A 24,167-nucleotide genomic window follows, 5' to 3' on the forward strand; every position below is an offset into this window, starting at 1 on the left:
AGGGCTCAAACACTTTGCCAATCATAAACATTAGCTATTATGGTTTCTAAATTTGATAACTTTTGAGTGAACGAATGAAACTGGCAGTTCTTTTAGAAAACCAGCCTTCCACGCAGGGAAATAAGGCTATGGTTTCAAATATGCAGACAAATATTTCTTCAAAATGAAATTATGATTACAAACTGCACACAGGGAGATCTGTGCTTTTCTAGAAAATTGCCCAGTCCTTTCAACAGTTCCTCTTGTGACCTGGCCCTGCTAGCAGAAGAGGTGACTAACAAGGCTTGACTATGGTGGTAGGAGAATGCGCTGCTAAGAAAGGGGCAGCAGGCGGAGAGGTCAGGAGCTAGAGAAGGTGGAGAATAGCCACTCTGCCAGTGAGCATGACAGGACTGTGGCTGTCCTGTCCACCAAAGGCTTGGTCTCCTGATGCTGGTACTACTGAGAGGTGACTGGATCATGAGGGCGCTAACTTCATCAATGAATGAACCCACTGATGAATAAATATCAAAGGCATTGCTGGATAGTGGGGCCTGAGGATAGCAGGTGGCTGTGGGACTTCCTCTGAAGGCTGTCTCTTGTCCCTTGTCCCCTCACCTCTGGGGTTGGTTAGTACAAACCAAGCAGCTTTTCTCCACCATGCCTGCCTATCAGATCCTCGCTCTACAGGCCTAACAGCAATGGAACCAAGCAACCCACAGCTGGAAACCTTGGAAACCATAAGCCCAAGTAAACCCCTCCCTCTTGTCAAGCTCAGGTGTTTTTACACAATGACAAAACCTCACTAACACAGCTGCTTCAGAATTCAATCAAGCTTTGGGCCTGATGGGTCAAGTCCATCACCCCAGCTATTTAGGAGATGTAGGCAGGACTGACAGTTCAAGGATTACCTGGGTTACAGATTCAAGGTCAGCCTGGAGAACTTAGTAAGATCCTATTTAAAGAAAAAGAATCTGAGGATATAGCTTGGGGACAGAGGCACATATGAGGTCCCACACTCTGAAAAAAAATTCAACCAAATGATGCTTATAAAATACTTAAGAGAGCTGGGCGGTGGTGACACACACCTTTAATTCCAGCACTCGGGAGGCAGAGGCAGGTGAATCTCCCTGAGTTTGAGGCCAGCCTGGTCTACATAAGCTAGTTCAAGGACAGCCTCCAAGGCTATAAAGAAACTCTGTCTCAAAAAACAAAAGCAAAAACAATCAATCAAACAAACAAAACCACAAAAAACAAAACCAAACAAAAATACTTAAGAGTTGTTCCTGGCACACAGCAGTTATTCAATACATACTGCTATGATTTTACGCCAAGGTACATATAGACAGGCCCCAACAACTAATGGATGGTAAGTCATGGAAACACATGGGAACCTACTTACTGCAAAATTTGACTTTTCTTCTGGGACGGAAGTCAAGTAAAAAGGACAAAGGGTTATTTTAGAAGAGCCAGAGGAATGTTGAAGGGCAGGTTATAAATCATACATCTATGACTTCACCCTGCAGCCGTATAAAAACTCCATGAAAGAATCAGTTTGAGGCACCCTGTGAAAATGATGCTGGCATTCTGATTAGACAGAGGGCACACCAGGCTCTAACCAGCTGAGGACGTACCAAGCTGTCTTCTGCAAAGTCGTTCCACTTGTGCCGCTTGATACTCTCCTCCTTCACAGCCTCTTTAAGCTTGTCAAATATGTCATCGTGCTCCTTCCCTTTGGGTTCTGTCATGAAGCGGGAAAATTCCTCTTGGAGTGTCTCCCAAGCAACCTGGATACAAAAAAAAAGCTGTATTTAGACTGCAACATGAAAAAACAGCATGAAACCAAACATGTGGTACAGCAGCTGATCAGGAAATGCAAGTTCATTGATAAATGCACGAACACTAATAAAAGGACAGCACAGCTGGGCATCATAGGGCTTTAGTCCTATCATTCAGCAGGCAGAGGTAGGTGGATCTCTGTGAGTTTAAGGCCAGCATGGGTTACACAGTGAGTTCCAGGATGGCAGGGTGACATATAGATGCCGTTTTTTTTTCCTTTCTTAAAGCTGCCAATTTTAAAAACCAAGACTTCATTAACAAATCTGCACCTACAGTTCAGGGAGATAATCAACTCATATCCCCCCACAGGATGCGCTCACTGAGCTGAGCAGGGTTGGCTCCTTTAGGCGAGCCCTACACCCCAAGTCTGCAAATACATTTACTTTACTTATTTCAGTCAATTACATGCCTGGGTCTGCACGCTGCTTCCACACCAAACCAAATTTAAGTCCCCCTCCCCCCCCCCTTTTTCTGAGACAGGGTTTCTCTGTGTAACAGTGCTGGCTGTCCTGAAATTAGCTTTGCAGACCAGGCTGGTCTGCAAACCTCGAACTCATAGGGATCCTTCCTCTGAATCCCCTGTGCTGGGATTAAAGGCGTACACCACCACCACCCAGTTCAAGTTTAAGTTCTTACTCACTAAGCCAATCATCTTTACAGTTTTGCCTGCCATCAAAGATTCATATTAAAAGCTTCAAGTTATTACTCAGCTAACTTTTACCCAATCTCAACTGTGAAAGGAAGAGCGCAGGGCAAAAGTGATGAAGAACCAAATAAACACGTAGAAGGTGGGGTAAGGTGGTTTTCGTTTTGTTCTGTTGTGAACTTGTGGGCAATCCCTTGCTTTATTTAGTGTCCCTAGAACTAGGATTACCAGAGTGTATCTCCATGCCTGCATGGGATGGGAATGAACCTACTAGCTTCTTATCAGCTCCACTCTTCCCCCAAGATAAAGCCCAGGGCAGAAAGCAGAAAGGCAGAATTACTAGTGTCACAAGGACTAGTTTCACTGGTGAAAGCTTTGGCTATGCAAATGTTCCAGCCCAGGACACACCAGAACTAGTGACTGGGAAGCAGCAGCTCTCCATTTATTTCCATAGTAAGTGGGTCAAGAAATGGCCAGAGTTCAGCAGCATGCAGCATAGGCAGAGGCTGTATGAGCTGCAGCTGCTGGACATGGGCCCAGGAAGGGCAGGACAGAAGGAGCGAAGCCATTTTCAAGGCAGGTATGCAGAATAAAATCACATCTAGCATTGACCACAGGCTGTTGAGCACCTTTCATAGAGTCCAGGGCACACTGACTCTCAGCTGGAGTGCAGGAGAAAGGTAGATAATGGTGATAAAACCCTGGGTGGCTATTATGAATGGGTCAGGTGTTACCTAAGTATGTTACATATTATTAACTCACCTAATCCTGACCACAGCCCAGGTGGGCAATATTGTCACCCCAGCTTCTTGGAAGAAGCTGCAGGAAGACTGAGCAAGTAGGGCAGCTATCAGTTTTCACATGGTTGGGCCAAGATGTCTCGGGACAGAAATGTATTCTTTGAAGTACTTTAATTTTGTAAATAATTTCTACTCAAAACTAGCAAGACCATAACTCAATGCAAGTGCTATAGGGTCTTGAAGAAAATGTAAGAACGGTAACATTTAGTCCATTTGAAGATACTCCTTACAGAAGCTCAATTCACAGACGTTTAAAATATTTCACCTTCAGGCCAGTTTTGCTGGTTTTATTAATGTTATCTTTGGAAGGAGAAGCAATGCCTTTAGGCAAACAGTATCCTGATTAGTAAACTTTTATGTTAGCAGCAACTGAGAACAATATCAAGGTTAGCTAACAGAGGCAGGCGCAGAGCGTACATGAAGTGCTAAGTTGAGACCCTCAATCCAAAGCACCTATTTCCTCCACACAATGCTTCTTACCCATTTAATTAAATTATATCCTAACCTCTACTGCTTTATTAGGAAGCTGCTTGTCAGTCCACTGTTTAAGCTTGATGTCCACTGTGGTGTTAAATGTTCCTGAATTCATGGTCTGTGCAGCAGGAAGGTAGATGTTCTCAATCACATGAGTTGACACTCTTTCCCACAGAGACTGCTGAAGGATTTCCTCCCTAAAATTAATGGCAATATGGCATTAAACAATTTAAAATAGCTTGACTGAAGTATCACTAATCGCAGTAATAAACTACACGTACTTGAAAGGTTGACAAATTTGGGATATGTATATCGGTGAATCACAGGAATCAAGATAAAGAGAAACACTCTCATTGGATCTATAACCACTCTATTTGCTGTTAATATAACTACTTGTATTTCCTAGAACTTTACATGAATGTATCATGTACTCTTCTACCTATCTTCACTCACCCAACATACTTCTTTTGAAATCTGTGGTATATGTATTACTATTTCACTTCTTTTTACTGCTAAGCACCACTGACTGTGTACAATCCCCCGTTACTGGACATGTATTATTTCTCACTGTTGGCTATTACAAACAAAATCACTGTGGGCAGATTGTCACAAATCTTTGGAAGGATGCATGACTTTCCTTTCCGTGGGTACACATCTAAGAGTGGGAGGGTGAATATATGGCAGTTTTGGGTTTAGTTTTTATATTTATTTATTTATTTATTATGCATACAATATTCTGTCTGTGTGTATGTCTGCAGGCCAGAAGAGGACACCAGACCTCATTACAGATGGTTGTGAGCCACCATGTGGTTGCCGGGAATTGAACTCAGGACCTTTGGAAGAGCAGGCTGAGCCATCTCTCCAGCCCTCGGGTTTAGTTTTTAAAGATACCATTCTTTTCTAAAGTGCCTCAGTGGTTTACATTCCTATTAGCAGAGAAGGCGGGTCCCAGACACTCTCCACTCACGGCGCTGTCCCAGCTCTGGCTGTTGAGTGGGTTTTCAGTGCCACCTCACTCTGGCTACAGGTCTCTAGTAATCATCAAAAATTTTCTTTTTGAGGACACTTAAAAAAGTGTATTTTCGTGAGCTCATTAATTCAGTCCTCACATACACTATGTGTTTACTGGAGTTCAAGGCAAAAAGTTTCTGTTATAATTTTTACAGTTTAACAAACTATCACAAAGCATAGAGACATGGGATATCATCATATAAAATTTTCCAGCAATTCACAGCTAAGGGGATTATATAAAGGACGCATACAAAAACTGGAAATTCTGCCTTTTGAAGTATTCTTTAAGATCTCTAAATAAGAAAAGACAATCATTTCTTATTATTACATTATAATACCACAAATTCTCAGACTCCTCACATCTGCGCTAGGGGATTCAACTGTATGTTTTCCCCATTTGTATTTTAGTCTGTTAAACTAATCAAAGTAAACATATACTTTCACAAAAGTTGCACAATATCATAATACTGGATTTCACAAAGTATATTTCTATAAAGCCAGTCAATTACTGTGCTAGAAAAGATGCCTACATGCAAACAGCATACCAGTATCTCATTTACTGTCAGCAGGGATATCTTTAGGATCATACACATTATTGTACAAATGCCATGGGTGTTTTTAGTACTGTAACACATTATATGTTAGTTTGAAATCCCTGGGATTCCTTTATTAAAACATGACTAAAGCATGCAGAATGTCTGTAAGTAAATAACAAATTATCCCATTAGGAATACAGTACTTACTACACACTCCTAAGATGTTAATAATTCAGACTAAGGTATTATAATGCCATTATGCCAATAAATAACACCAACAAAAACTTCTAAGGTAGCCCCAGCTATGCTACTGGAATTCTCTGGTGTAATGCAGTTAAGGCTGGGACTGGGTATTCTGATCTTTATGTCAAATTCTAGAGTCTAAAAACAGAAGCTGATCAAGAAAACTCGCTAGAGGTCATTTGATCAGGCAGCTAAGAATTTTCAGCTACCAAATGTTCTAGCTCTCAGCTGTGTCTTCTCCACTGGAACTCTCATTTCTTGTCTCTTCACAACTCTGTTAAGTGCCTTGTGTAGTAAACAAAACAGATTTACCTTTTAGGCTTATTTCAGTGAGGGTATAGTGTAATATTTTAGCATTGCTCTACCTAAACAAAACGAATCATACTTATGGCAATAAATTAATTTGTAGTAGGACCACATTCTTTTCTTACCACAAATAATACTATTAGTTATAGGCTTCCCCCTTTATGGTGGGACTGAGGAGAACCTAGGGCCTTGGCTTGCTAAGCAGGCACTTTACCCCTGAGCTGCAGCCTTGGTCCATTAGTTATGGATTACAAATCACCTTGTATGTAAATTATCCCCATATAATCTAGGAAGGAAACCAGATTATATTAATTAATTATACTTACATACATTTAAAATTTACTTATGCACACATCTACATGTCTGTGTTTGTCTTGCAATTTTATGAGCTAACTCAGTTATATAAAGTCACAGGACTGGTTTAAAATACAAATAAGCGGGCTGGAGAGATGGCTCAGAGGTTAAGAGCATTGCCTGCTCTCCCAAAGGTCCTGAGTTCAATTCCCAGCAACCACATGGTGGCTCACAACCATCTGTAATGGGGTCTGGTGCCCTCTTCCGGCCTGCAGGCACACACACAGACAGAATATTGTATACATAAAAAAGAAATATAAAAAAAATACAAATAAGAAATACAACAGCTTGTGTCATTATATATTTGATTAATCAGTCAACAGTAAAAAATAAGAGCAGCTACTGTTTTTTAAACAAGGAGACTAAAAAACTTGGCAAATACGATGACTTAAAGAAAGGGGAGGGTATCACTGAGGAAGGGCCCGGGATGGGTAAACAAGTGAGAACAAATCCAGACTGCGGGACGAGATGCTGGTGTTGACTCAGTGTGATAATCTGTTGACTGAGCAAATATAAATACTGAAAATATGTATCATGAGTGGTGTAAGGATCGTTTTGTGCCAAGAGTGATACATTCTTAAATACCACAGGCTTATTGGAAGATAGTTTAGGCATGGCCTAAGATTCATATGGCAATTTTTCAAAAGGATGGATTTACTTTTTTAAAAAAATCTATTTATTTATTATGTATACAGTGCCTGCAAGCCAGAAAAGGGCACCAGATCTCATCACAGATGGCTTGTGAACCACCATGAGGTCGCTGGGAACTGAACTCAGGACCTCTGGAAGAGCAGTCAGCATTCTTAACCCCTGAGCCACCTCTCCAGTCCCCAAATTTACTTCTTAAAAAAACAAGTAGGAAGCAATAAAAATATGAAAAATAGTGGGTCTGCAGAGATAGCTTAGTGATTAGAAGTACTGGCGGCTGTATTAGAGGATACAGGTTCTATTCCCAGCACCACAGCTCACAACCAACAACAACTCCAGGTCCAGGGGACCCAGCATCCTCTTCTGGCCTCTGTGGGCAACAGTTATGCATGTGGTACACAGGCACATGCAGGTAAAACACTCACACAAAAATTTAAAAAAATGTTATTGTGCACAGCATACTACATACATGTCACAGAAAACACCAGTTACTTCTGGTCTTGCATGACATCTAAAAAGGAGACATCATCCTTCCTTTACAGATCAGTGTTCTCTGTGGTGCTATTCTCCAGTGAGTAAAAACCAGTCCTGATAGGTTACTTTCTGACAATTTTAAGGAATTATGTGTCAGTGATTCTACAGAAATAGCAAACCTGCACTTCTTAAGAACAAGGTGAAGATAAACCGAAGGTCACAGCAGATTCCACAGTGAGCTGACAGGCTGCGGCTGCAGCTGTTTTAAAGGGAGGCACTTTACTCTTCGGCCTACTTCATTTTGAGGGATGAACCCAGGCAACAGAAACCACTGCTTTCTTCTACTTTAAAGTAAAAGACACCGAGACACGGATTAATACTCACCAGTGCTTTGGAGTAACCTGGCTCAGGCTGATAACTTCATCAAGGATCTCATTTTTAGCTTTTTCAAACAGTTCATTCTAGGCAACACAGAGACAAGTTAGGACTGTCCTGTTCCGATCTTCAGAGATAACCAAAAGGTGGACATGGACAGGGTGTGGTCGGGTAAGTTTGGATGGAAGACGGAAGACTAGTAAACGACCTTCTGGTCTCCTTAGGGAATGTCACCACTCAGATAACATAACAAATGCTAAGGAGCCAACCACACGATTTAGTGATCAGTAATAGTAAGATAATGCTAGTCTTACAACTACTGCTTTTTCTTTTTTTCTTTTTGGTTTTTCAAGACAGGGTTTCTCTGTAGCTTTGGAGCCTATCCTGGAACTAGCTCTTGTAGACCAGGCTTGTCTTGAACTCAGAGATCTGCCTGCTTCTGCTTCCTGAGTGTTGGGATTAAAGGTGTGCGCCACCACTGCCTGGCCAAACTATTGCTATTTTAAAATCAAAGAGAAACATATGTAGCTCCCTTTAAACTCTACATCTCCAATGTAAATACCAAAAAGTAAGGAGATAATGTATAACTAAAAATAAAAATTAGATTACATAGGTATACATCAATAAGACTACTAAAGAATATTTGTAATTTTTTGGACATCATTTTGTTTTACATTCTATGATTCCTGATTATTTTAAAATGTTATAATAGTTTAAATTATTGTAGAAAAGACAACTACTCTCAGGTAATTGGTAATTATCATTAAGATCACAGCAATTCTGCTCACCAGATCAACAACTCTGTAAGGACAAGGTAAATTAAAGCATATACAAGACCCGTGGGGCACTCTGGTATTATTACCCTGTCGAGCTCTCGCAGGCGAGGGTAGTTATTCTTCCACTCCGTCTCCAGGTTAAAACGTGTTGCTGTGGAGAAAGGAAGATGCTCCAGTCTGACTGTTGAAGGCTTCCTCTCTACCTTCTGTATTAGCTGGGTGTCTGAGTAAACCTGGAGCCCTGATATTCTGAATGCTATTACTGTCACAGCTGTCTAAACTATTCTCCTTACTTCTACTTTCTCCATGTTCATTTCACGAAGCCACAGCTGTAGCAGTGCAGTGTAGCTGCTAAGGAAATGGACTCTGGTGGTAACTCAGATCCTGGGTTACTCTGCACCTTTTCCCTCATCTGTAAAATGGAAATAAAGATAACACGAAATTGCTGTAGTACTAAGTGGGATAAATATTAAGTAAACTTTCAAAATGGTAGGAGGGGAGGATTAGCTGCTCTCCCTGATTGAAGCTCTGGAAGCAAAGACTTGGTGTAGACGAACATGGGCCTGGGGAAATGGTACAATGCAGGGCTCCCAGCGTCTCCCTTCTTCCTGTAAGGGAGTATCCATGTTCTCTACAGGCCGTCAAGCATGCTGTAAACACTACTGCAAACCTGCTGCTTCTGAGAACTCTGTGATGCTGCCCCTGAAAGGGACAATCAGTTCTTATATAATAGAAGGCTTGCATCTCTCCAGTTTTCCACTGTCACATAGTAAGTCACATGCCTGGATATGCGGACTTGCTGTTAGAAGCCAGCTTACCTTTGAAGCTATCAGCCTGTTGTTCAACTGACTCTCGAACCATTTTCCAAAAGCAGTCGGACACAGCAAGGCTTAGATTTCTCGTGGTGACCTGGTGTGCCTTCAGCATACTTGTCCTGCAGGAGACCAGAGCTAAAGTGTGTCAGAATGACAAAGGAGCCTTTACTCCGCACTAATACTGCCCAGTAAAACTCCCTGCACTCAGGAAATGAGCTAGCTACCCTGTCCAGCACGGCAAGCACTGGCCACATGCAATACCGAGCTCTTCAAGCACATGGTTAGTGAGCTGAGGGATGGCTTTTGTTTTACCAAACACTGGCCAGTCTGGGGTATGCACATGACCAGTGAGCACCACAGTTCTACAGGTTCCTTGCTTCCTTCCCAATAAAAAGAGAATGCTTGGCTATGACTGCAGGAACTTTCCTTACTTCTGTACCAATAAGGAGGCAAACATGCCTGTCTACTTCCAGGAACTATGTAGAAACTTTCAGTGTGATTCTAATTAGAGTTGCAGTTCTGTGTCTTATTTTCTGTCAACTTCTTCCAGTATCTATTTAGGAATATCCTGCTGCCAACCCCCACTCCAACTTTTTCTATTATTGCAAGAGAAATGTGCACACATATTTAAAAAAGGAAAATTAATTTAAAAAATCACTGTCTAGGGGAAACAGCATAAGAGGTGTGAGGGTGGTCCCTCAGTCCACATCTGCAGAGGCCGTCTGTCCTGCCATCTGCTGCACCACATAAGCTGCTTTCACATTGACTCCAGAGTGCTCCAGGACAGCCTCATGATACAGCCCAGCACGTGGACAGACGCCAGGAGGCCGACTGCTGCCAGACATGAGCAGTACAGCTGAAGAGTGCAGTGGGGCTGAGTCCTCCCTGAAAAGTCTCTGAATATTGTAACATGACACCTACTTTAGGAGTTTTGAATTCTGAAAAAATTCTTCTTCATATTCTCTTATAGCTTCAATGCTTTCAGAGCTGTTTCCTAGGAAAGATGGTGACAAAATTTTCACCAAGAAAATTAATTTTTATTATCTGAAAACAAGAAAAGCTAAAAATTAGTAGCAACAACCCATCTTAGCATACCTTTTCCTGTTACAACAGCAAAATAACCCAGAGCTTTCATTGGGAAGAGCTTGCCTTCAATTATCTGTTGTATCTATTTTAATAAATTGGAAAAATAAATGTAAAAGATAGATTCACTTAATTTTTAAAAGCACAACATGCAATTTAGAAAGCAAAATATTAAAAAACTCTATACATGTATATACTTATCAGCAGATATATTTATTTTGAACGTTTATATGTTCAAAAGCATATAAATGCATTGATTGCTATTTGAGGAAAATGCACTTTACTATATTTTAAATGTCTTATTAAAATGTATATACCAATATCAGAACCTGGAACAATTCATAAGTCTGAGTCAGACCTTGGTTGGAGTTCTTGCCCTGCTATTTACTAGCTGTGTGGCCTTGAGTAAATGACTTAATTTTAGTAAAAGGTACTGAGCTTATGAGATAATGGCACTTAGCACAGAGAAGCACTCAATAAATAGTTTTGTTACTTTTTCCTTATACTTTCTTTGAATATTTAAAAATTTAAATTATTCTATTAAATTAAAAAATGGCATTTGTTTATTTGTATATGTATGTGTGGGCATGCATATAAATATAGGTCAGAAGACAATCTGTAGAAGTCAGCTCTCTCCGACTCTGTGGGTTTCAGGCATCAAACTCAGATTTGGCCACACCTTTACCTGCTGATACATCATGTGGGCCCTGATTATCTTGATTCTCACCACGTTGGATTATCTTTTACTCATTTCTCTTCTTATCCCTACTTGAAACAATATATTTTAGACTGGCTTTCAATTCTTTTAAGGATAAAAATCCTTTTTCTGTGTGTGATAAAAACTATGGAGTCTGGGCACAGGAAATGCATATCTACATACATCTATCATTCACACACGATGGAGGATTTCTGCTTCCAGAGGCCCATTCAGATGAACACTGTGCCGAGACTTTGCCATAGGAAGGCCTGAAGTAAGCTTCAACTGGCTCCCCAGTGAAATCCAATGTGACTTCCCCAGAGAAGGAACGCGAGCATTAGGGGAGAAATGGAGGCTACGGACATTGTTCCCACCTTGCTTCTCCTTCTCCACATGAGCCCCAACAGTGTCACAACAACACCGCCTTGCTCTTATAAACAAGCCAGAGAGGGCCGGAGAGACGGCTCGCTGCTAAAGGCTGGCTCACAACCAAAATAAAATAAGACAGTGGCGCAGAGGCTCAAGGACACGTCGCCACAGCAGGCCCAACAGGACCCTACAAAAGCTCTGCTTGCCTCTGTCTGGCATTCCCAGGCAAGTAATGAGGTATGTGCTGACAGTTTCTTTCTGAGAATTTGGAATTTTGGTACTGCCTCTCTGAGCAGCCTCTGAGGGAAGGTCTCTGGAAACATGAGCAGGGTGCCTCTGACTGCATCCCATGCATCTTCTCCTTCACGGCTCTGTAATGTGTCTTTGAGGCAACTATGACTATGTGGTGACCCTGTGGGTCCTTTGAAAGAATCACTGCACCTGAGGTTGGTATGTCTGGGGATTCTAACACAGAGGCAAAGTCCCACAGGATTAAGGTGGGAAAGAGAGACAGTCTATGCAGTAGCAGTGGAGGACTTAATGCCATTGTTATACAGAGGACAACAGAATAGGAATTTATCATTTGTAAACAAGTCAGTCACCAGTTATATAACACCTGGTACCCGAGAGCCATTTAACCACTGCGTATTATTTGAGTAGTAATTCATCAAAACCTATGCGATCATATCATAAATGTCTTCATTCCCACTAGATGAGAAGCCTAAAGCACTGACACACACACACACACACACACACACACACACACACACACACACACACACACACACACACGGCCCTCACCCTGCTTGGACTGGCTACATTTTTTTCTGCCAGGTCTACTTTGGTCAAAACAAATATGGTTCTTCTTCCATGAGGATCCATTTGACTGACCAAGTCTGTAACAATGCTGCGCTCAGCATCTACAGATCCATCTGCAAAAAGAAGAAATAACAATGTAATAATTACAAAGTTGATTGTAAAAATTTAGTCCTAATACATTTACTTTAGGGATGTGGCCAATAAAAATTCCAATGATGTCAAAAGTGAAAACTATCAAAACCTTCCCAGCTTAAACTCTATTTATTATAAAATGACAAGGGTAGTGGAGACACATTTGCATGTGTGCTTCCATGGCAGGCATTGTATCAATGCCTCAAATTCTAGAGGAGAGGACGGCATGCAGGAGCACCTGTGGGACTCACCTTGAATACACAGGATGATGGCGTTGGGATTCTGCATGTAAGCTTTGCTGATACTGAAAATCGTCTCCTTTGTGTCAGGAGCCATGCCTGATGTCACAGTCTGGAAGAGAAAGGATTAAGTGTCATTACAGATGGCTTCCCAGGAGGAATAAAATGAACACATATTCACATTCACTTACATTGATCACACCGGGCAAGTCCACAAGCACCATCCTCTGGAGTCCAGGGCCTTTGACATTTAAAGATATGGTCTATTGGGGGTGGGGAGAATCAATATTTGTGGTGATAAATATCCTGAAAATTCTTGTTCGTTTAAATATTTACTTCAAAAAAGTTATTTTCTTTTGATACCCAAGTAATTATTCTAGAAAACTTCCCCTATAATGATACATTGATACATTTATTTAGAACATCAAAAATATGTTGAGTATGATGGCATAAGCATTTAATTCCAGCATTTGTGAGGCAGGTGGATCTCTGTGAGTTCAAAGCTAGCTTGGTCTACAGAGTGAGTACCAGGCCAGCCAGGCATGCATAGTGAGACCCTGCCTCATAAAGAGAAAAACAAACAAAAAATTAAAATCAATCAATCAATCTATCTACCTATACCTATCTTGGAACAGCTACAAACTAAACACTACATCCATATTAATCATCACTATCCATAAACCTCCCTATCCCACATCATGGTTGAAATGTCTGCTTCTCTTACCTCAGGGCTAACAGTACAACCTTCTTTCACATTTTTCCGCATTCGGAGTTCGATTTCATGTCTTAATGCCGCAAGCTATTAATGGAGAAGAACAAAGTCCTAAGACCATCTTAATGGCAAATATTTCATTTCTTTGTCTTAGAGCACACAGGGGTCATAAAGCCACAGAGATGAACCTGACTGGAATTCTACTTACATCTTCCTCCTTGGTAAGATCAAACTCCCGAGAGCTATCTTTAAATAAGGCCACATGGTGAGGACCTTCACTGAGAGTCACCTGAAAGGACAGAAACATAAGATGCATTCACAGCTAACATTAATTCACGGCACCTGCACAGTCCAGACAGGGTCAATCACGGCACCTTTATGCTATACTCAGGTGCTGTCAGCACGGCTGCTCTGCGCTGTGTGTGCTGCCATGCTGACACTGGGCAGTGAGACTGGTGGGTTCTCTGTCTTTTATGACCTAGGGTGCTGCTGGCCTCCCCAGCCAGGCAATGCTCTGCAGACCACCAAGCAGAGAAACTGCCCCTCTACAACTTGAAGAATTCAAAGAGAAGCCAAGGGTTGACTTGAGATGAATTCAGGGGGAGGATAGTTCATTTGGATACCACTCCTCAATACATGAGCTATACAGCAGTATTAGAGATGGGGACACACAGGCCTGATAGTCTCTGCTTCAGGGCTCACTCCACACAGAGAGGAAGAGTGTGGTGGAAGGTCTGGAACCACAGACTGACCCTGGCTTGCCGGATCCACTCCAGGCTTCTTAGGGGAGGATCAGGATGGACTATTTAACAATATGCAGTGACAGTGAGTCATTTTACACGTGTCTAAACTCAGTATTCCTTAATCTTTAGTTTACACATTTCAGGGTATCAAAATTATACTGCTTTACTTTGAAAATGTATTTGTTTCCCTGAAATAAAGCGAGCTAGTTACACAAGAAAACAAAGACCAATGCTGAAAGCGATTATGGTGGCTTGGTCTAAGCATCCCATCCCAGAGGCCTTAGGTGATTGTGCCGCAGCTACTTTTCCTTGAGTACTTGCTTATTTGTGGTGCAAAGGGCTAAGTGAAAATCTCAAACTCTATAGCAACTGCACTGTCAAACAGAACAAAACAAACAAACAAAGAAACAAACAAATAAATGGAATTCAGGCTTTTAAACACAACTGTGACCTCAGGTGCCAAGATCTTAGCAAAAAATGAGCTACAGAAATGAATCACTTAAAATGAATCCCTTATCTTATGTGTAATGTCCCTTCAAGACAGGGTTATTTAGAAACCAAGCAGAAAGCTGGGGTAAAGAAGCCGAAATGCTAAGTCCAGATTTGCCAATTTCACTGCTAAGGAGACATAAATAGGACTCCTATATCAAGAAGTAAGAGTCCTGGTGAACAGAAGGCCAGTGGCCTTTTCTATTTGAAGGAGTCTCCTTCCAGAACCATTACTTTTCTGAAGCTCTCCTACTGGAGAAGAATATTTGATCACATTGTCAACCCCGAGATTGCCTTATTTACTGAAAAATCCTGTTTCTAGTTGTGGTATGGCTCAGCCTTCACACACACCTTTAATCCAAGAGCTTTCTGCTTGTTGTAAACAGAATTAAATAAAATTAACCATAGGTCAAGAGGTGGAAAAAGTAACCAGATGACAGGAAGTAAATATGAGAAAACCATAGAGGGTAAGAGGGAGTCAAGAGGATATAGAGAGAGAGACACACAGGAAGTAGAAGAGAGGGACATTGAGTCGGAGGAGTCTTGCTTGAGATGGTGTAGGAGGAAAGTCTTTTTCTGGAATATCAGCAGAGGACGAAGGTCAGCTGGGTGCTTTCTCTGTCTCTCTGAGCCAGCAGGCTTTCACCCCAGCATCTGGCTTCTGAGTCTTTATTGTTAAAACGGAATGGCTGAGATTTTGTTAAAAATGACACTATAATTATGGTACTTGTATCAGAGTAAAAGATGAACTCCCAGTGTCTTTACAATGATTACTGAGCTTGATATAAGCACAAGTCCACCCTGGGCTTCCCCTGCATGAAGTACAGTAGACTCCCATTGATGTATAATGGATGTTCACCAAATACTGCCAATCGATGAAGGAGGAACCACTAAGACAAAATATGGTCCAACTCACAGTCAGACCCCAAGGAATACTGTGAATCACACCAGCTGCCCGACACTCCACCTGATTGCAGTTCCACTCAGATATCACCTGGAGACTTTAATACCAGCCTCACTGTCTCACTTTCTTTTTTTTTTTCATTTATGTTATACTTTATTGAAGCCATCATGACTTGGTCATGCTTAAATTCAGGAAACACAGACTCCATTGCTCAATGGGAGGAACATTTAAGAGCTGACATGCTTCAGATAATCAGAGAGTTTACAAACATTTCTTGAAATAGTAAGAATGTAAAATAAAGTATGAAGAATCAATAAAAATAAAAACAATGATCATTATGGCTATTATTGTAGGGTGTAGCTATGGAATAGACTCATGCGTGCTTTGCAAAATTTAAGCCACTCAATTGTTATAATAACCCAGAGAAGCAGTGCTATTTTTTATACCTACTATGTAGCAAATGACTTTCCAAGGTACTTACTGCTTGTGATTGACATAGTAGGAATAGCAAAAGTGCTACCTTGCTGAGCACCGGGAAGGGTATGCGCAGCTGTAAATTAATGCCTAATGGGTGGACCTCTCCTATTCCCACCAGGGAACAGACATACACACACACACACCACTCACAAGTACACAATCATTGTCTCCTCATCTCAGAATAGTTCCTCCTTTGTTCCCCAGAAGCACTAAGCCTTGTCCAAATCCCACTCTGCTGAGATCCACAGAAAAATGCCTCCCTAACCCATCACTCCCCTTTCTCCCATGAATATGTTCCAGGCTCCAGACTTCAGAGAAGGCAAAAAATGAAATGAATTTTTTTTTCTATAGTCCTAACTTTGAGCAGGTAATTTCACTGAGCCTTAGTTTTCCCTGGTACAAGACAGTAGATTGAATGTACTCACTTTCTATCACAATTCTGAGCATACTTCTTGGTGATTTCAATTTTCTATTCTGAATTACTTTATCTTGACCTCTATCAGAGGAATGTGAAAGAAAAACAATAACCAATCTCCCAACCACAAATTCACTTTAAACTTATGCCCATAGCCTTACTGGTGACTTCAGTCTGACTAATCCATCTTCATATTACTCAACTTTATCAGTAGAGTTAACACAATCTCTTAGAAAGACTTTGCTTTTGTTCTTCTGCCTCAATCTCCTCCTTTCTTACTTTTTTTAAAATATTGATTTTATTGAGCTACACATTTTTCTCTGCTTCCCTCCCTACCTCTCCCCTCCTCTTCAACCATCTCCCATGGTCCCCATGCTCCCAATTTACTCAGAAGATCTTGTCTTTTTCTACTTCCCATGTAGATTAGATCCATGTAAGTCTCTCTTAGGGTCTTTACTGTTGTCTATGTTCTCTGGGATTGTGGTTTGCAGGCTGGTTTTCTTTGCTTTATGTTTAAAAACACTTATGAGTGAGTACATGTGATAATTGCCTATGCAGTCCTCCATTGCGTAAATGTACCACATTTTCCTTATCCATTCTTCAGTTGAGGGGCATTTAGGTTGTTTCTAGGTTCTGGCTATGACAAACAAAGCTGTCATGAACATAGTTGAGCACATGTCCTTGTGGCATGATTGAGCATCCTTTGGATATGTACCCAAAAGTGGTATTACTGGGTCGTGAGGAAGGTTGTTTCCTAATTTTCTGAGAAATCGCCATACTGAAATCCAAAGAGGCTGTACCAGCTTGCACTCCTACCAACAGTGTAGGAGTGTTCCCTTTACCCCACATCCTCTCCAACATAAGTTGTCATCAGTGTTTTTGATCTTGGCCATTCTTACAGGTGTCAAATAGAATCTCAGAGTTGTTTTGATTTGCATTTCTCTGATGGCTAAGGATGTTGAGCATTTCCTTAAGAGTTTTTCAGCCATTTTAGATTCCTCTGTTGAGAGTTCTCTGTTTAGGTCTGTACCCCATTTTTCAATTAGAGTATTTGTTCTTTCAATGATCAATTTCTTGAATTCTTTGTATATTTTGGAGATTAGTCTTCTGTGGGGTTGGTAAAGATCTTTTCCCATTCTGTAGGCTGCTGTTTTGTCTTGTTGACCATGTCCTTTGCTTTACAGAAGCTTTTCAGTTTCAGGAGGTCCCATTTATTAATTGTTTTTCTCAGTGTCTGTGCTACTGGGGTTATATTTAGAAAGTGGTCTCTTATGCCAATGTGTTCTTACAAATGACCCCAAAAATTCTACCAAGGAACTTCTACAACTCATAAACACTTTCAGTAATGTAGCAGTATAAAAGATTAACTCAAAAAAATCAGTAGCCTTCCTGTACACAGATGATAAATGGGCTGAGAAAGAAATCAGAGAAATATCACCCTTCACAATCGCCACAAATAGCATAAAATATCTTGGAGTAACTCTAACCAAACAAGTGGAAGACCTTTATGACAAGAACTTTAAATCTTTGAAGAAAGAAACTGAAGAAGACACCAGAAAGTGGAAAGATCTCCCATGCTCTTTGGTAGGTAGAATTAACATAGTAAAAATGGCAATCTTACCAAAATCTACAGATTCAATGCAATGCCCATCAAAATCAGCAAAATTCTTCACAGACCTCAAAAGAACAGTACTCAACTTCATATGGAAAAGCAAAAAACCCAGTATAGTCAAAACAATCCTGTACAATAAAGGAACTTCTAGAGGCATCACAATCCCTGACTTCAAACTCTACTACAGAGCTACAGTACTGAAAACAGCCTGGTATTGGCATAAAAATAGACAGGAGGACCAATGGAATCAAATCGAAGACACGATATTATCCACACACCTACGAACACCTGATTTTTCACAAAGAAGCTAAAAATATAAAATGGAAAAAAGAAAGCATATTTAACAAAAAATGCTGGCATAACTGGATATCAACATGCAGAAGAATGAAAATAGATCAATATCTATCACCATGCACAAAACTCAAGTTCAAATGGATCAAAGACCTCCACATAAAGCCAGCCATACTGAACCTCATAGAAGAGAAAGTGGGAAGTACACTTGAACACATTGGTACAGGAGACCACTTCTTAAATATAACCCCACAGCACAGACACTGAGAGAAACATTTAATAAATGGGACCTCTTGAAACTGAAAAGCTTCTGTAAAGCAAAGGACATGGTCGACAAGACAAAATGACAGCCTACAGAATGGGAAAAGATCTTCGCCCTTTCTCTTAACAGTTGAAAACCTTGTGATTTATTTCACCATGAGGTAGCAGCAAGCAAAAGGCCTTCATAGCACCCACCACTTGAGTTGGCCCCATGGTAAACTAAATGACTGATGCTCAGCCTTCCCTTGCTCCTCAGGTCCCTTCCTCTTTGATACTTCTTTCCTGGCTCCTAGTTGATGCCATGGTTCTGGTTCTACTTCCATGACACTGGCTGACCCTCTCATGTTCCAAACTTTAACCTAGCAGGTCCTGTGTCTTTACGTCCACTCACTCCTTTGAGATCTTATCTAGTAGATATTTCATTTTAGTTCTGAAATTTATGTCTCCAGTCCAGACCATTTCCCAAATTTGTACATCCAGATACCTATTTATTATCTCCCTTTAGCAAAAATATCCAACCCTGGAACATCTTTCCCAAACTGGGCCTATCTACATGTTTCTATGCAAACTCTAGCATCCTCTAATCTGTTCAGGTCGAAACCCAAGTCCTCGATGATTGGTCTCTTATCAATCTGTCAAGAAGTATTGTTGGTTCTATTCTAAAAACTGTTTCATGAGCCCATCAATTCTTTTCACCCTCATTAATACTTCCTGCATCAAAGTATCATCTAATCCAACTGCCCTTCATCTGACCTCTGTGATGTGACCCACTTACCAACATCTCTTTTCAACACAGCAGCCAGAGCCTTTCAAAAGGTACTAGAACTCTGCTCAGGACTTCACTGGCTTCTCACTTTATTTTAGATAAAAAAACCACACTCTCTAAACAGGTATGGCAGGCCCTAATGATCTGCTTCTCCCTGCCATCTATCATCTCTCCGACTGTACTGAGGATTCTTCACTGTGGCCCTTCCTATTCCTCAAACAGGATTACCCCCCCAACCACAGCAGGAGCTGTGCACCAGCTAGTCTCTGCTTGGAACGTAACTGTACCGGTTTGCAGCATGACTACTTCCCTAACTTTCTGTAAACCTTGGTTCAAATGCCACCTTAGCTATACCACCTACAAGCATCCTGTCACCCCCACTGGCACCATTTCTAACGTTCTAAACAGTGTAATATTTAGATATTTATTATGCTTATGACAAGAATCTTCTTTAATTTACTATACACCTTTCTAAAGCCAGGTCTATCCGAACTGTGGCCCATGGGCTACATGTACCCTAGAATAACTATGAATGTGGCCCAAGATCAAACCATAAACTTAACTAAACATTGAGATGCTTATTTATTTACTAATTTGGTAACACGGGTCTCAAGTGTTTTGTATATAATACCACAATGTCAAGAGGTTGCACATGCCTGGTACGTCAATGCTGGCATATATTAAGAGTCGAATAAATATTTATAGTGGTATATTATTTGTGCTTTAATAAATAAAGCTTAATTGAAGATCACTGCAAAGCATCCAGACTAGTCAGCCAAACATGGCAGGCAGTGGTGGCACACACGTTTAAGCCAGCAGCCACACTAGTTAGCCATAGAGGCCAGGCTGTGGTGGTACATGCCTTCAATCCAAGCACTAGAGAGGAATATAAAATGGGAGGAGACAGGTCTCATGTTCAGTCTCATTCTGAGGATTCCTGGAGGCATGATCACCCATTTTCAGTCTGAGGTAGAGGTAAGGGCCAGTGCCTGGCTGCTTTGCTTTTCTCATCTTCAGATCGAACCCCAATATCTGTCTCTGGGTTTTTATTATTCGTGCTACAAATATTTGCTTAATAAAACAGTATTTACTTTCTTTTTGTCTCCACTGGTGAGTTGTTAGTAGTTTTGTATATGGGCAATGAGCTCACGCACACGTGTGCATGAGCACACACACACACACACACACAGATACAAGCCTCCTTTACTTCAGTGACTATGTTCTTGCAATGTTTCCTGCTATTATTTTTTCTAGCTTAACAGATCATGATAATCAGCATATAAATACTATAGGAAATTATCTATATTTGTTGATTTCACTTCCTATTCACATTCTCTTTCTTGCCTCTGTGCCCTATTCCAAATACCTTCAAGAGGACTCACAGCATCACCTAGACAGCCACTGCGCCTCGGATGTCCTTTCCCACCACCCTCTGGTCACTTACTCTCGCAGCTCTGCACACGTGTGCCCCTGGCTCTGCCTCCACTAATTCCTACAGTGGGAATGATGTCAAATGCTAAGAAGCCCTCTTACGTAAGTGAAGTGAGGAAGCTACATCTTCACTTTAACACCGAGCGGCACCTTCTCTGAGGCCTCCTCTCCTACCTTCACGGGAGACCGTGTCATCATCTCCCCGGACCCTCGAGGGAATATCCGTGCTTGAGCAATCATTTCCAGCACACTGGTTTTTCCAGCACTCTGATCTCCAACCACAACAACCTAATCACAAGACAAACGGCAGTTCTTAGTATTTTTCAGACACCATCACCTAAACCAATAGCTTACATATTTATAGCCAAAAGAAGTGATTTTTTTTTTTTTTTTGTAAAAAGAACAAGGGTTGACACATGTAGGCACTCTGAAGACACACATAGCAGAAGCATTGACTGGATCCATTAATTATAGTCAAATTTTTATTTTTGAAAACTATGCTAATTAAGAGTTATTTCTAAAATAGATCATTAACTTTCCACAAATATTTTTCATAGCCAGTTTACATTTTACTAACACACTTTGGATCCTATCAGACTAAATTTCATCCACATGTTTAATTTTTTGCCTAGATATTTTAACATTATAAAGAATGTATAAGGGTAAATATCTGACAGCTATCTTTCAAAATACATATTTACTATTATAGTCCCTCAAACGAGGAGCCAAGCCATGCTTAGTGTTTATGACATCTCGGGAACGCAGGAGTTAGGGAGACATGGGGAGAACACTTTCCTGGTGACAGCAGGTCCCTGTTTATTTTCCCCTTACCCGTGGCAGATGATCTTGTGTATTATAACTGGCATCATAATCGGAGAGAACATCAAGAACTTCAGAATACATGTCAATCAAAGATTTCTGCAATTAAAATTAATAAAATCCAGTGAAAGAATCAAACAATAAATATACTACATATATATCAAGAGAAAACATGGAAAAATTCAAATTTGCACTGCTTTTTCTAATTACATAAATATATTTTCACAGTAAAAGCAGTATAAGAATAAAAATTCCACTTCTTCATTTTATTTGGAAATATACCGACTTAATAAAAAGTTCATTAATTTAGGATTACATAACCTAATTAGATCGTAAAAGGGAAAGCTCATTAACATTAACAAGTTAACTACTAACACCATAAATGTCAAATAAGGGGTCAGGTGACAGAGAAACTACCGTCTGTCAGTCTAGGGTGTATGAGAATGACAGCAGAGGGGAAAGCCCATGACACAGCGGAGAGAGAAGCCGGGCGGTGGTGGCGCACACCTTTAATCCCAGTGCTCTGGAGGCAGAGGCAGGCAGATCTTTGTGAGTTCGAGGCCAGTCTGGTCTACAAGGGGTAGTTCCAGGACAGGCTCCAAAGCTACAGAGAAACCTGTCTCAAAAAACAACACAACAGAGTGGAGAGAGAGGTCAGGAAGCATGGACACAACACGAGAGCCAGAGGACAAGGCAGAGGCGGGGCTGAGGGTCAGGAAAGCCAGTAAAGCAGCAGAGGATCTAAGCACCCAGAGAATGGCAAGGGCTGCAATGTGAATAAAGGACAAACTCCTGGATTGCTTTTCTCTGGAGACCAGGATGGAGCACGGCATTCTGGATGCCACAGTGTTGAGTAAAATATCTTAGGGAGAAAAAGGGTAACCACCAAGTATTTACTAAGGTTGGAGCATTATGAGAGTTTAGGGATATTTTTGACTCTTAATATCTAGAAACACCTAAATGTAGACAGCTGCTCTCACATCTGCCTAAAAATGCACATTTTTCATTATCATTGTATCTTATAAGGAAAAATGCCATTTGTAAGGTAGCTCTCTGTATTTCCTAACACTTGAGCAGGACTTTTCAGTGGTCAAGCAGCACATGTAAAGACAGTCAGGCTTGCTGGACCTTTAATCCCAGCACTTGGGAGGCAGAGGCAGGAGGATTTCTGTGAGTTCAAGGCCAGCCTGGTCTACAAGACTGGCTCCAAAGCTACACAGAGGAACACTATCTTTATATTCGAAACATCCAAAAAAAAAAAAAAAAAAGAAAGAAAGAAAGAAAGAAAGAAAGAAAGAAAGAAAGAAAGAAAAAAGACAGGCTTTCGTGCACTGGGTGGTGATGATTTAGAGCCAAAGCTACTAAACCATTTTATTAAACTAGAATGACATCTTTGGATCTTGGTTCTAGAACATTTGCCATGATTCTCTATGCTGCAGCAACTCATGTTCGCTTTTTCTCAGACAGTGATTATAGCATTAAACCTTCAAGTTAAAAGAATCATGTCAATTTAATACATCTGGCTGAGTCTGTGGTGATAGTATGACTTTGTTCATTGATAGTGGTAGTTAACAATATGCTGGTGACAATAATACCAAAATACACTTACTTTTAAAAATTTATTCTAGTTGTTGTAGTAGAAAATTACCTTGGAGAATAAATCTTAAATTTCCAAACTGAAGACAAACTGAAGTGGAAATACCAGCGAGGCAACAGTGGCGAGCACTACTTAAGAAGTCAACAACCTAATGATCCTAATTTGGGGCAGCCAAGATGCTCGGCAAGTAAGGGCAAATACCATGTACACCTGGTGACCTGAACTCAATTCCTGGAGTCCAGGGAAGGGGAAAGAGCCACCTCACAGATTTGCTCCCTGTCCTGCATTCACCCTCTCTCTCTCTGGTACTGGCACAGACGTGTATTTGTAAACACACACAATAATTTTTAAAAAGCCTTTAAAAGAATCCCAATTTTATAGATATAGAAAATTAAGTCTGAAGATAAACTAGGTATTTTATGAAAATAGATTGATTCATAAGAAAGTCTTAAAATATGAAAATTTTATGGGCATGCTATATGATGAATTTAGAATCTGTATTTTATGAAATATTTACACTGGCTAGGATGAAAAGGCAATAAAACACTTCGTTATTTAAATTTTTTATCACTTAGAGGATAGAGAGATGGCCCATTGGTTAAGAACACTGGTTGCTCTTCCAGAGAACCCAGGTTCAATTTCCAGCACCCACACGTCAGCTTATACAACCACCTGTACCCGCAGTTTCAAGGAATCCGCCCTCTTCTGGCCTCCATAGGCACCAAGCATGCAAGTGGTACTTAGGCATACAGGCAAATCACCCAAACAATATTTTTAAAAGAAGATAAACTAAAAATTTATTATTTAATACATGATGTCAAATGCCAAAGTTCTGAGAACTACCAAATTAAGATAAAGTACCTTCAGTTTCCTATGATGGATGCCTTTGTCATCCTTCTGCAGTACCAATTTTCTCAGCTCCTTGTTCTCCTTTTCTAAACGCTCCAAGATCCTCTGATACTTTAACTGCAACAAGACAATACACATGACTGTGTTAGAAAAAGATGGGTTAACAAGCAAATATTAAGTCTAATT

The 24,167-nt window shown here is 40.7% G+C and overlaps 1 protein-coding gene across 4 annotated transcripts in view; it reads right to left on the reverse strand.

Annotated features, from left to right (window-relative positions):
- Opa1 (OPA1 mitochondrial dynamin like GTPase) overlaps positions 1–24,167 on the reverse strand; it is an 80,425-nt gene that overhangs the window by 31,599 nt on the left and 24,659 nt on the right. For all 4 annotated transcript variants that reach the window (XM_038344679.2, XM_038344683.2, XM_038344680.2 and 1 more), the window contains 15 exons: positions 23,994–24,098; positions 21,548–21,634; positions 20,891–21,004; positions 13,536–13,616; positions 13,340–13,414; positions 12,807–12,878; positions 12,628–12,727; positions 12,227–12,357; positions 10,372–10,444; positions 10,198–10,270; positions 9,280–9,395; positions 8,548–8,612; positions 7,695–7,771; positions 3,770–3,935; positions 1,614–1,766 (listed from right to left, as the gene is read on the reverse strand). In XM_038344679.2, the coding sequence (XP_038200607.1) occupies positions 1,614–1,766; positions 3,770–3,935; positions 7,695–7,771; positions 8,548–8,612; positions 9,280–9,395; positions 10,198–10,270; positions 10,372–10,444; positions 12,227–12,357; positions 12,628–12,727; positions 12,807–12,878; positions 13,340–13,414; positions 13,536–13,616; positions 20,891–21,004; positions 21,548–21,634; positions 23,994–24,098 (1,488 nt within the window). The remainder of the gene's footprint in view (positions 1–1,613; positions 1,767–3,769; positions 3,936–7,694; positions 7,772–8,547; positions 8,613–9,279; positions 9,396–10,197; positions 10,271–10,371; positions 10,445–12,226; positions 12,358–12,627; positions 12,728–12,806; positions 12,879–13,339; positions 13,415–13,535; positions 13,617–20,890; positions 21,005–21,547; positions 21,635–23,993; positions 24,099–24,167) is intronic.

The sequence above is a fragment of the Arvicola amphibius genome, chromosome 10, assembly GCF_903992535.2.
Source record: "Arvicola amphibius chromosome 10, mArvAmp1.2, whole genome shotgun sequence".
In the NCBI taxonomy this organism is placed as follows: Eukaryota; Metazoa; Chordata; class Mammalia; order Rodentia; family Cricetidae; genus Arvicola; species Arvicola amphibius.